The sequence below is a fragment of the Dermacentor silvarum genome, chromosome 8, assembly GCF_013339745.2.
Source record: "Dermacentor silvarum isolate Dsil-2018 chromosome 8, BIME_Dsil_1.4, whole genome shotgun sequence".
Classification (NCBI taxonomy): domain Eukaryota; kingdom Metazoa; phylum Arthropoda; class Arachnida; order Ixodida; family Ixodidae; genus Dermacentor; species Dermacentor silvarum.
Genome location: NC_051161.1, coordinates 15,678,277 through 15,690,768, shown reverse-complemented (window position 1 = coordinate 15,690,768; position 12,492 = coordinate 15,678,277). Strand labels below are relative to the sequence as shown.

General features: G+C 46.3%; 1 protein-coding gene across 6 annotated transcripts in view; it reads right to left on the bottom strand.

Annotated features, from left to right (window-relative positions):
- Nucleotides 1-12,492, bottom strand: part of LOC119460670 (organic cation transporter protein-like) — a 113,345-nt gene that overhangs the window by 2,876 nt on the left and 97,977 nt on the right. For all 6 annotated transcript variants that reach the window (XM_037721711.2, XM_037721712.2, XM_037721716.2 and 3 more), the window contains exons 9-10: nucleotides 10,916-11,097; nucleotides 1,470-1,609 (exon numbers count right to left, since the gene is read on the bottom strand). In XM_037721711.2, the coding sequence (XP_037577639.1) occupies nucleotides 1,470-1,609; nucleotides 10,916-11,097 (322 nt within the window). The remainder of the gene's footprint in view (nucleotides 1-1,469; nucleotides 1,610-10,915; nucleotides 11,098-12,492) is intronic.

The window sequence follows — 12,492 nt, the reverse complement described above, 5'->3', positions numbered from 1 at the left end:
ACAGGTCTTCTATCCCCGGATTGCAAACCGCGCTGGAGCAAAACGTTTTGGGCGGTATCCGACAGTAGCAGACGACGCCGGGCGCCGTCGGAGACCGCGGCTACCGCGGCCACGCGCGCGCCGCTGCGACCGCGAGGGAAGTAGTTCCTTCCGTCGCCGCAAGGGGCGCTGCGCCGACGTTCACCACCAGCGCGTCTCCTCCTCTCCCAGCGTGACATTATCACGACCAGTGCTCGCGCTGGCGCCGGCCCCGAGTTTCGCCTCCTGTTATTCTTTCTCCGTGGCCTAGCCCAAATATGTCGCCAATGCCTTGCGATAGAAAATCGATAGGTAATTGATAACCGATAAATAATCAATAAATTCCGGAAAATGCTGGGGATGACTCGGTTGTGCTAGGTGCCGATCAGCTCCGCTGTTTCTTTAGCTTTGCGCCACTAGTGCAAGCTACACTAATTTTTTTGGCTAGATATGCCTCTGAAACTGTGCTGTCGCAGCCAACAAAAAGTCGAAGCCTCATAGTTATATGGGACACACTGAAATTATAATAATTCATTGAGTTGTTCAATATCATGCACACGTACAGGAAGCATGTGGTGTTTTCTTTATGCGAAGGTGCTTTGTGGACTGACAAAGAGAACAGTTTTGTTTAATTATTTCCTTTCTAACCCACAGCGCCGTTTATGCATTACAGAAGGACGCTGGCATAAGGAAGCATGCTAGCAGCAGTGAGCGAAGTGACCTTCATGCTGCGTATCACTTTAACGCTAACTGAGCTGCGAGAACGGAGCACGCACAAATGTGTGAGCCGCCGTCGCACCTAGACTCAGCCCTTGACGCAGATCGCTTTCAAGATAGGGCGTGCACGGCCACGCAATGTACAGTTGCCTGCGCCGCCGCCCCCGCCCCCTCCTTCCCCTCCCTACGCGACGGAAGATGGCACGTTTCCTCCCCGCTTTCCTTTCTTGCATCCTTGAATATTAATGCAATATTACTAAAGATAAAAGAATAAATCCTTGAAAAAAATACAGTTATTACCTGCTTTCTTGGCACTTACGGGGGTATTTAAGGCCCCCCTCTGAATCCACCAGTGGCCATAACTTTGCCCCGATTGCTGAATTAAAAAATACCAGATTTCTACACCATAAAATCCGATATTTTATCAAAGAATAATGAATTAAAAGAAGAAGAGAAACTTGAAAAATCTGCCCTGCCCACAGGAAATAGACATACGACATCTTGCAGCTATACCTATTGAGGAGTGAAACCATCAAGCTAATCTGGGCACCTCGTCAGGAGCTCCACAGGGGGTTGCATTTTATTTAATAAACTTTTTTTTTCTCTCTCCCTTTAAGAATGGACCGCACTGTATATCCTATACTTGTTCTCCCATTCCTTCCTTGGGGCTTTGCAAAGTTGGTTCCACGGCTCTTCTTATGCATCTGGCAGTTCTGCGACCAGTGGACACTCACCCTTTGAACTCTTCTCCTTCAACCACACTGTCCGGAAGCTGAGCCCCTCGGGTCTCGGGCAATAAGAGCACTGTAAGGCCGCTTGAGATGCAGATGGCCCCGTACACACCAAACGGCACACTCTCGTGTGTAGCATGGCCCTGTGCATCGTACAAAAGAAAAAAAAAAGCAAATGTAATAGAGCCTCCCTAAGAAACAAGTGTGTACAAATAGTCTTTGAAATGAATGAATGAATGAATTCTGGGGTTTTATGTGCCAAAACCACGATTTGATTATGAGGCACACCGTAGTGGGGGACTCCGGATTAATTTTGCCCTCTAGGGCATCTTTAATGTGCACCCAATGCATGGGACATGGCCTTTTTGCATTTCGCTTTCCATCAAAATGCGGCTGCCCCGGCCAGAATTTGATCCCGTGACCTTGTGCTTAGCAGAACAACAAAATAGCTGCTAAGCCACCATGGCGGGTAGTCTTCAAAATACTGAGTACATACAAATTGAGCACTACTTCTGTTTCAAATAGGGGTGTTCGAATAGAAAAAAATTTAAAATCATACTGAAGATTAATATTTGAAAATAATGTTCTAACATCAAATACCGAATATTCCAAATTTATAAACAAAGTGGAATATAAAGGTGCCATGGAGTATGTTGGTGGTGGAGGGAGAAAAGGATACTTTTTTTTACATTACTTGATAGACGTAATGCAGCTAACTGGATGTCAGGTAAATTCAGAAGCTTGTGCATAAGAAAAAACTAACATGATGATCATATATGGTGTACCACTGACAATTACATCAATGACACACAAGATGCACATACTATACAGTGTTGTGCTGGTTCATGCAGATAAGCATAATACTACCCCGAGCGCATCATATTAAGGGATCCAGACATAGTAAGACTGCAAAATAATATATTGCTTTGCCTAAATAGTGACAACAAATTCATAGGCCGCCTGAAGTGATGCATGAATACTTAAAGGCTGAAAAGTACTGTGCAGAAGAGACATCCTCCATGTGTTCACTCAGGGACTGGTTTGTCTGCACAACAACCACTGCTCTCCTGCAGTACTATAATTCTGAACACTTTCCACTTTATCGGTCCTGCTCCCTATAGACTGAAACAACTGTTGTTATCCTATATAGTACAGGCGAACATTGTCATAACGAAGTTGTACAGGCAACGAAAATGACTTCGTTATGTCCGATATTCGTTGTAAGCATACACCCACATATCGATGGAAAAAAAATCACAATCACATCTATGCACGAAAACGCACCCAGGGTGCTCTTGACAGGCCAGCAAGAGGTCTCCTGCAGATTTAGATGGCCCGCCAGCATCTTGCCGTGCCAATATGAGTCCCGAGTGCAACAAATACCCTATAACCAATGTCCTCGTATAACCGGCACCTCCAATTACAACACCCCGTGAAAAAAGAAAAAAAAGATCGACGTGTTTAACCTACACAAATAACTGCACACAAAACTCAAATCTGCATAAAAACAGCCTCGCAGATGCACGACGCTTCCGCCACTTCAGCGATGCTGATAATCTTCTGCTACACGGTGTGGGGTTTTGGGCGCTCGCAGTAGTTGTGTGACGCCGTTCCATTGTGTTGAGTTACCGAGAGCTCCATGTCCCTCGCCTCTCTGCCTGGACGGGGTGGTAGCGGGTCATAAAACACTGTCACTTGACTGTCATCCCGCCCACGGCAAGGTCAACGGGCTTCCCCCATTCGCCGACTTTTTGGCTGGATTCGGGCCCTGCTTGCATGTGCTCAGGGTACGCGGGCACAAGGCGGGGCCCGGGGAGACCACATCCAGGCATCGGAAGGTGCGTACGTGTTTCTCTCTGCCGGCGGCTCCCCCTTTTTCCACTGCTGGCCGATGGTTAGTTCGGCTCGTCGGGGTCCCGTCCTCGGCGAGCACGGGCACTTTTCTATCGTCTCGATGTACTGAGGCAGCGCCCTGCGATCGTGCCCCTGTCTGTTCTTCTGTTTCTTTCTGTTTCCATTTTCTTTGCTGTGGGGTGCGCGGTGGCAGGGGCTGGCCGAAGGATAGGAGGCCCCCCTCTCTGCTTGGTTCTCTGTTCTTTGTTTTCTCTGTTGCGGTGCACCGTTCAGTGGCCACCGACGATTATTTGGCAATGTTTTGTGTTGCAATTAGAGTTAGATTCGGATGTGTTGCTTAACCTATGTTGTATCGAACTCCAGCTTAATAAACGTTGTTTGTTCCTTCTCGAGAGCTTTGCCTAGGGTCTCCATTGCTGCGTGCGCACGCTCACCTTTCCCTATAGCTGTGACCCAAGGGCGCGCAACGGCGCGTCGGCACACTGAGCGGGCCGGTGCAGGCGAGAAGCGGCGCCCTACATGTATGCATTGCGGCTTGGAGTGCTCGAGCCCACGGTGGTTGTCCGGCGCGCGCGATATCAGAGCGTGAGCGCCGTGAGCGTAGCGAGAGCCCACAATGGTAAAGGACTGCCGTTGAATGCAGCTCTCGTGATCAGAGTTCTGCATTACTGGTGCTGCATTACTGGTGCCGCGTGCACTATTGACTAACTGCTAACACAGCAAGAACACAAAATGGCGATCCGAAAAGAGAGAATGGATGACCATAAAGGAAAGAAGAGGGAGCTTCAACACGTGAGGGTAGGGTTCTCTAAGAGGTAATGAAACTTTACATGGTGAACTTTTTTTTGCCTTGAGGTGCGGCTTCATGCCAGTGCAGCGCATGCTGCTGTGATGCCACACCTCAAGGCAACAGTTTCAAGAATTTTTGATGCGAGTTGTATTATGCGCGTCTTCTGATGTACATGCACGCCCTTCTGCATCACTGCGAGTACGCAGCCGTGGGACCGGTGTTGCCACGTGGCACTGACACCACCAACCACTGACCAACCAAGCCAACCACTGACCGTGGTTGGCTTGGCAACCACGGTCTAAATAACCAAGCCACTGGCCAAAACACACACCTGACACTAGTATGTGCCATTTAGAGTTGCTATGGCTGAGTTTTGCCACCAACATACTTTTCCGAAATGAAGGCGACTGCTTGTGGATGTGCACTGTGCTACTACGGCTGTCAGTCTAGCCTGGGCATCTGATCACGTGCTCCATTTCCGGTAAGGTCTACGAGTGCGAAAATGTTGATGGTGAGCTTCCCACAATGGCTTGTCACCAGCCACTCTGAGAGCCATACTGCTTAGGCTTCTAGGCCTAACCAGCGCCGCTTTGCTGGGAGTTGGCAATCAAAGTTGCAGTTTCGTGCCCGTCGACATGATGGCAACTCTGTTCATTGCCGCCGTGTTTGTGGCATCATGTGTGTGGTTCACAACTGAAACGTCGTGCGGTGTCCAAAATTTCGGTTATTATTGTTCTAGTTCTAGGGTTAGGTAATGGTGCCGCAGAGATGTCCGAATAGTCACGCTAGTCAGAAAAATGAGGCATCTAAAAAATCAGTCGGCAACTGTATTTCCCACTTTTATGCGAAAGCGGCAAATAGCCCATTGAGCGAAAAAGTCAGCGTCTGTCATTTGTAGGAGCGAAACGACGTCTAATTTCCCATTGGCTGCGACGCCATGTCACGAGTGCACCTCGACGGAGCAAAGCGGGTGAAAGGGAACACCTACGGCAGCGATAGTGCGCCAGGTGTTGCATGAGGGGAGTGGGCATCGCCACTATGCCATGTCACCCTTGCTGTGTCGCCCACGTAAGCCTGTGTTATCCCTGTGTTTCTTGACCGTGCAAGCTCTCGCCTGCATTCTAACTGCAGCTCGGTAAGGCCCAATCATACTGTGCCAAGTGCCTCAACGCGCTTGCTTGCCTGTGAGGAGTTCAACTTGAAGGACTGCTCAGCGGCATTCAATTCAACATTAATGCTTTCCCATTCAGAACTCACAAAAAGTGCTAAGGTGTCCTCGGATTTTTTTTTTAGCAGAATATATATTTTCAGGCAGTTGCAAACAAAAATTTGCCTGCCTATAAGCGATCCCTAGCTGGATATCACATTTTCAATTTCATTACAGAAGTACAGAATGCTCCATTGAAATAAAGCATAGACAACCAAATTTTATATTTGCTTTGTTATATTCGTGCTCATTACGAGGTTTGACTGTATCCAAATAGAAATGAATATTTGACCATGTTGAATAGTGCATTCCCAAATTTAATATGAATTGAATAGCAATAACTATTTGATTAATATTTGAAATTTAGAACATTTGTGCACCCATAGTTTAATTTAAAACAATGTAAAGTTGAAGCTCGATTAACAAATATGGATATAATGAATTATTGGGCATAACAAAGTAAATCAGAAATGTTTCTTGCTGATATTAGCATGTATTGAACACAATATCATAAAGAATATCAGATATACCAAAGGTATTTTTGTGTCGGCTGCGGCTATCTTATAGCAAGGTTTGACTGTATTTAATTTTTCATTTCATTTATTATAACCTCAAGGTCTGTGAAGACGTTACAGAGGGATTGGGTTACAGGTCATATCAGAAGTATTGCATGAGAAAAAAATGCAACATAAGAAGCACAATTTGACATACATAATTCTGTAGGAATACAGTGAGTAGTAAAAAAGCAAGTAAAAAGAAGCTATTACAAAAAAATACAAGATATTCAAGTACATGAAACTACATTCTAATAAGTATTGTTGTCTAAAGCATCACGAAACAGGTAATTATTACTGATGGATACAATGTTTGCAGGAAGGTGGTTCCACTCTAGTGACGTCCGAAGTACAAATGACTGGGAAAATGTATTTTTGCTGCAAGAAGGGACGTGAACCTTATAAGAATGATCGATGCAATGGGATACGTAGTGTGGAGTACGAATAAATACATCATGCAGCGTTGTATGGTGAAAAATTCTGTGAAATAATGACAAACGGGAAACTTTACGTCAAGCTCCAAGAGATGGAAAGAGAAAGGCTAGTTTTCAGGCTGTTACGCTGGCAGTTCTGTTATAATTAGAATAAAACAAGCAGCATTATTCCGAACTAATTCTAATGTGTTAATTAAGTTTATGTTATTAGGGTCCCACACTGATGCAGCATATTTTAATTTTGGGCTTATTAATGGTTTATAAAGCAACAACTTTAAAGAGACTGAAGCATTAAAATGTTTCGCCTTAAGTAACCAAGAGCGCAGTTAGCATTGTTCACTATATTAATAATATGGGTTGCCCGGGTAAGGTTGAATGTGATATGCATTCCTAAGTACTCGTACGAGTTTACCTGTTCTAAAGAAAAGTTATCGAAATAGTATAACTGAGAGGAGTTAGGTGTCCTAGATACATCCACAGCTTTACATTTGATAACATTTAATTCCGTTAGCTATATACTGCGCCAGTTAGATATTATATCTAGGTCGGATTAAAGACGGCTAGTACTATTACAATCTGGAGTAATTAATGACGGTTTTATGGATGATTTCCTCAAAGATTGGCTGAATTATGTTGGTGTAAAACAATTACTGGAGACTTCCTGCAATGGAAAAGGGCCCGTGCATATGGTTAACCAGCTGCTGAATATTCCCACTTGTAAGTCAATCAGAGACTGTGGCGATCAACTTCTTTCCCATTTATAAAATGCCTAGTTACAACAGACTTTCGAATAGCATTGATTTCAATGAAGCAAATAATTCCAGTTATCGTTTTTGCTGCCACGTTTTATCCGGTTCTTTATATACTGTTAAATGTATAAAAATATATTTGGCACTTGATTTAGTATATGAAGCCAACATTTTGAAGTAATTGTACTTCATTCTAAATTTTCTATATTTTAATACCCCTATGTAATGCATTTTTCACAGTACTGCATGAACTGAAAATAGTAGCCTGGAAAAAGCATCATGCAAACATAACATGTTCTTAGCATCTCGAGCAAGGCGCGAATAACATTTTAACTTCAAAAACTGCATCAGCAAAGATAATGTTAACAAGGTTCTGCTGTATCACCCTCATGTATATGGAGCATGCGGTATGCTGTACTTGAAGACAGCTATGAGTTTTGGTCTAAACTTGCAGCTTAAGTGTGCTCCATGTAGAAACACGTTAAGATTTTGGTTCTAGATTTAGGATCACCAAATTGGTATCGATAAGCTTATAAACATTTGGAGATGACATCTCCAAGGAATAATAAGACAGTAATGAAAGATACAAGAATACAATTGCCATGTATTGAAGCATTCAAGTATTCTTATTTTCCTAACTCACGAATGACACAAGATACAGTGTAGACCGCTTATAACGTAAGCCGCCGGAGTCTCGAATATCTGCACTATAAGCGGTACCGCACTATAACCAAAGTAACAATTTTCAAGGCCCGCACATATGCAAAACATGTGCACCAAGCCGCCACGCGTATGCGACAGTCGAGGAATGCGGCTAGAACGTTTGCATTCAATTTACAGTCGAATCTCGTTAATTCGAACCAAATCACGCGGCGCCACCGACCGGCATTGCTCCTGCACCGCCATAGCGTAAAAGCTTAGGAGAGACCCCTCAATGTCGCGCGCAAACAAAAAAAGAAAGAAAAAAAATACGGCGGAAATTTCACCCTCTTTCAAATGGCAAGGTCGCTGATTCTGCGTTGCGCCGGAACATGCGTGTATACACACAGACGTCTCAACCACGCTACCATAGCCAGGTGTAGAAAATGGCAGTGAACCCTTCTTTCTCCATTATGCTTCCTCTACTTTCTAGTCACGTGTTGACCTTGCACGCTGCGGCTACGGCGCAGAGGGAAGCAGCGGCGCTGTCCCAGGCCGGCCAACGAAACTGCCCACGGCGGCAAACGCCCGCTTCCCAATAATGGCAGAAAACGAAACTTCGGGGAGCGGGCGCGCACGGTGACAGTCGAAAGTGAGGGAGCTACGAGGGAGGGCGAGAGAAGCCACCGAAGCGGCGGAGTTAGGCCGCTTTGGTGGCGAAATCCGCTTCCCTGCCGCCCTCCTCCCTCACATTCCACGGTCTCCGCGTGCGCCCTTTGCCGTGCTGTGCCGGCGCCGCCCGCTCCCTGAAGTTTTGTTTACTGCCGTTATCGTGACGCGAGCGCCGGATGGCGTTGGCAGTTTCGTGGCCCTCGCTCGCTATGCGCGCCGTCATATTTCATGACTCGCACTCAAGATTCTGGTTTCAGCCTCACTGGCCGTTCCGTTTGTTTGCACTACGTGTCCTTCTCCTCCACTTTGTCTCTCTTTCTTCTTCGAGCAATCCTTGGGGTGCCCGTTTGAGGCGAGCGTTCGCCAGTCTCCACTGACTTCCATACTCCCACGCAGCCGCACTGTAACCGGTATTTCGTTTCCCGCAACTGCACTATAAGCGATACGTGTATACATGGAGTGCCATGGGAAAATTAACGGGAGTCTGAAAAGACCGCACTATATCCGGTCCTGCACTATCAGCGGTTACGTTATAAGTGGTCTATACTGTACATAGTAGAACTTGAGGAGATCTGCTCAAATTTCAGCAGTTGCACATTACACACTGTGAACAGCTACCTGCATCAATTAACTTCGTTCACCCTGTTGCTGGTTTATAATTTCCTTGTGCACAGTGGCACGACAGGGCGAGGGTTAAGGACTGCGATGTACTTCTGCTGCATTGAGACCTAAAGTGATGAAGTGTTAAATGATCAGTGCAAGCTCTTCATCGACTGGACATAACACCTGTTGCTTGCAGGGGGTCAGGATATAGAAAAAGATGAGGCTCAATAAATGCAGTCAGGTAGAGAAGGCAAAGGAGATGACATGAAACAGCTAGGGCTGCTCTTTACAGTAAAAGCTCGATGATACGAATCTCACGGGGTCACGAAAAATATTTGTATTAGCCGAAATTCGTATCATCGAAACACAATTAAAACTACTGTCGAATCTCGATAATTCGAACTCGAAGGGGCCCGAAAATTTGTTCGAATTAAAAGGACGTATTTTTGAAGTATTCGTGCACCATAGCACGATGCACGAACGGTGCGAGTCGTGAAATATCGCGGCGCGCAAGCGCATAGCAAGCGCGGGCCACGAAACTGCCCACGCCGGCTAACGGTCGCTTCCCGATAACGACAGAAAACAAAGCTTCAGGGAGCGAGCGGGCGGCGCCGGCACACGGGCGCGCGCGGAGACCGTCGAAGGTGAGGGAGGAGGGCGCGCCAGGGAAGCGGATTTCGCCGGGTCAACTCTGCCGCTTCGGTGGCTCCCCTCGCCCTCCCTCTCAACTCCCTCGTAGCTCTCTCACCTTCGACTCCGTGCGCACATCTCCGTGCGCGCCCGCCGCCGTGCTGGCGCCAGCTTATTTTAGCCGCCCCCTGAAGTTTCGTTTTCTGCCGTTATCGGGAAGCGAGCGTTTGCGGGCGTGGCAGTTTCGTTGGCCCGACTGTGCCTCCGCCGCTGCTTCCCTCTGCGCTGCTGCCGCAGCCTGCAAGGTCAACATGTGACTAGAAAATAGAGGAGAAGAGTTCACTGCCATTTTATCCGCGTGGCTGAGACGTCGGCACTAGTGTGTGCTAGAATACGGTTGTCTAGAACACTCTAGTCGGCATGTACACGCTTGTCCGGCGCGATGCAGAAACGGCGACCATGCAATTTGAGAGAGGGGGAAATTTCCGCCGCGGGTTTTTTTTTTTTGTTTTTTTTTCTCCTCGTTCCTTCGCGCGCGGCATTGAGGGGTCTCTCCTGAGCTTTTGCTCTACGGCGTTGTCGGAGCAATGCCGGTCGGAGGCGCCGCCGCGTTATTTGGCGCGCTGCTAAGAGCATTGTCGGTGCGCGGTATGTTCGAATTAACGAGATTCGACTGTAGCTAAATTAAAGAGTCAGAGGTGAACTCACTCAGGCACATGTACGTAAAAAGCATTTATTTCTTGAAGCGCCACCGCTTCAAACTCTTCGCGCCCAGTCGCGGAGTCCGCGCTGTCCGGCGCCGCGCCTCCGCACCAAAAGAGGAGAGAAAGCACGTGACTGAGCGCTGTTCTCTTTCGCGGCCGTGGGTAGGGCGGCGTTTATTCGTATCAACCGACGCTGGCTGAAAATCGATTCGTAACAACCGTTCTCTAGCACATTGCAAAGTAATGGGGCTCGGCCGGGACCACAGAAAAATTCGTATCATCCGGAAATTCGTATTAGCCGTGATCGTATCATCGAGCTTTTACTGTATGTCTGTATAATTCATTCCTTACGTCGCTCGGCTTTCCCACCATCAGCAAAAAATTATAAAGTGAGGCAACCCTGAGCATGGCAATGACAGCTGTAAATCTTAGGTATCTTTTTGTTTTAAAACAGCTTGTGACACATTTTCGCATTAAGCTTGCCACTGTGTTGAATGTTAGCCCCAAATAGTCATAGTTCTATGGCAGCAATACACCAGCATTGAAGCTGATTTCAGTTTACAACTAGAGTGCATTTTCTGATGTTCAATTGCATGGATGAGGCTCCACTCACCAGTTCCTTTACGAAAGGGGCGATGATGGCACCAAATCGGGCAATAGTAGAGCTCGAACCGACCCCGACATTGCGTACCACCGTCGGGTAGATCTCAGCCGAGTAAACGTACAGGATGCCATAGGAGGCAGTGATCAGAAACTTGCCGATCATGGCAAAGGTTATCTTCAGCCAGAGGGTCTCTGCAAGCATGTGAGAGAGGGTAGATTAGATCCTTCAATGAGGTTCTTTTCACTGACATAGGTGAGAGACCATGGTGACAAGCTGCTTATCGCAAGTAGTTCTAGTGCTTGCAATGAGTCAAAGGTACACATCACAATCATCAGATAGTTGTAGTTTGATTAATGTATAAGCGAACAATCGAACCTTTAAACAATTCTTAGAAGTAGTGCCCCCAGTAGCTATAAAGGCTATTTTTTTCAGTGTTAGATATTTTTCGTGTTGTTGAACACACAGGACGTAAATCTGAGTGATAATCACTTATCAACTCCTCATTTAACTAAAAGTCACTAAATTTCTTAATTTATTAATTAATGAAACATGTTTCAACTTTGGAACTGAAGCTGTTTAGTGCTCAAGGCATATTCGCCTAGCAAGGGTTCTTAGGCTGCCACCAGTTTTCGAGATATTCACTCCAGATTTGAGAAGGAATGTGATGGCATTCCCATTCCACATATAGTGTTTATTCGAACATAGGTCAAATTTCTTAAAAATAAAAAATATTATTCGCAAATGAGCTATCAACCTATATTTGTGACCAAAGAATCTCAACCTATACTCGTGAGCAAAGCTAGCAAAAGTATGGAGCTAACAAAGTTCCTCCACTGCACTCGCCGTAAAGCCAGTCTGGAGATTATTCAGACTGGCTTTAAGAAACGCTGCATATCCAATGCACTTGACAGCATCAAGGACGACATCGTTTATGCTGTTGAGGGCGCATGTGAAGCATCTGACGAGGACAAATTGCCTGGTAGTTCCAACGAGGATGCAGCTTGTGGCATTGACCAGCGAGATTTAGTAGCCGAGCTTACCATAAATAAAGGTGTGTCATGTTCAAAGTCTGTTGTGGATATAAAAAGATATGGGTCGACCCACATTGCAATTTTTATTTTTTTTTTTACTTCTCGTTGAGTTCAATATAGGGGTCGACCTATATTCGAGTAAATAAATACATTAGTTTAGTTCCACAGTGCATAATTGCCTGCTTAGAAAATGATAAGTAAAATGTGGTGCATCTTGCTGCAAGTTTGACTGATGGACTAATTGCGTCAAACGCCCCAACTGGGGCTATGAGAGATGCTGAGCGGAGAGCTCCAGATTAATTTTGACCACCTCGGGTTCTGTTTAGTGCACTAAGTGTAGTAACACGGCCGCTAGGATAAAAGGAAAGGTGCGGCCTGCTGCGTCAGGCGGGCTGCCATGGGAGCGAATGTCACAGCTGTAGTTACATTCTCGGCCGCTTGGCTGGCCTGAACAGCGCTGAGGTGGAGTTGACGGGGATGGGACGCGTCGGCTTCTATGGACAACGGTGTTCCAAGCACGTTCCTGGGGCATTTTCTATGCCGATCCCAAACAAC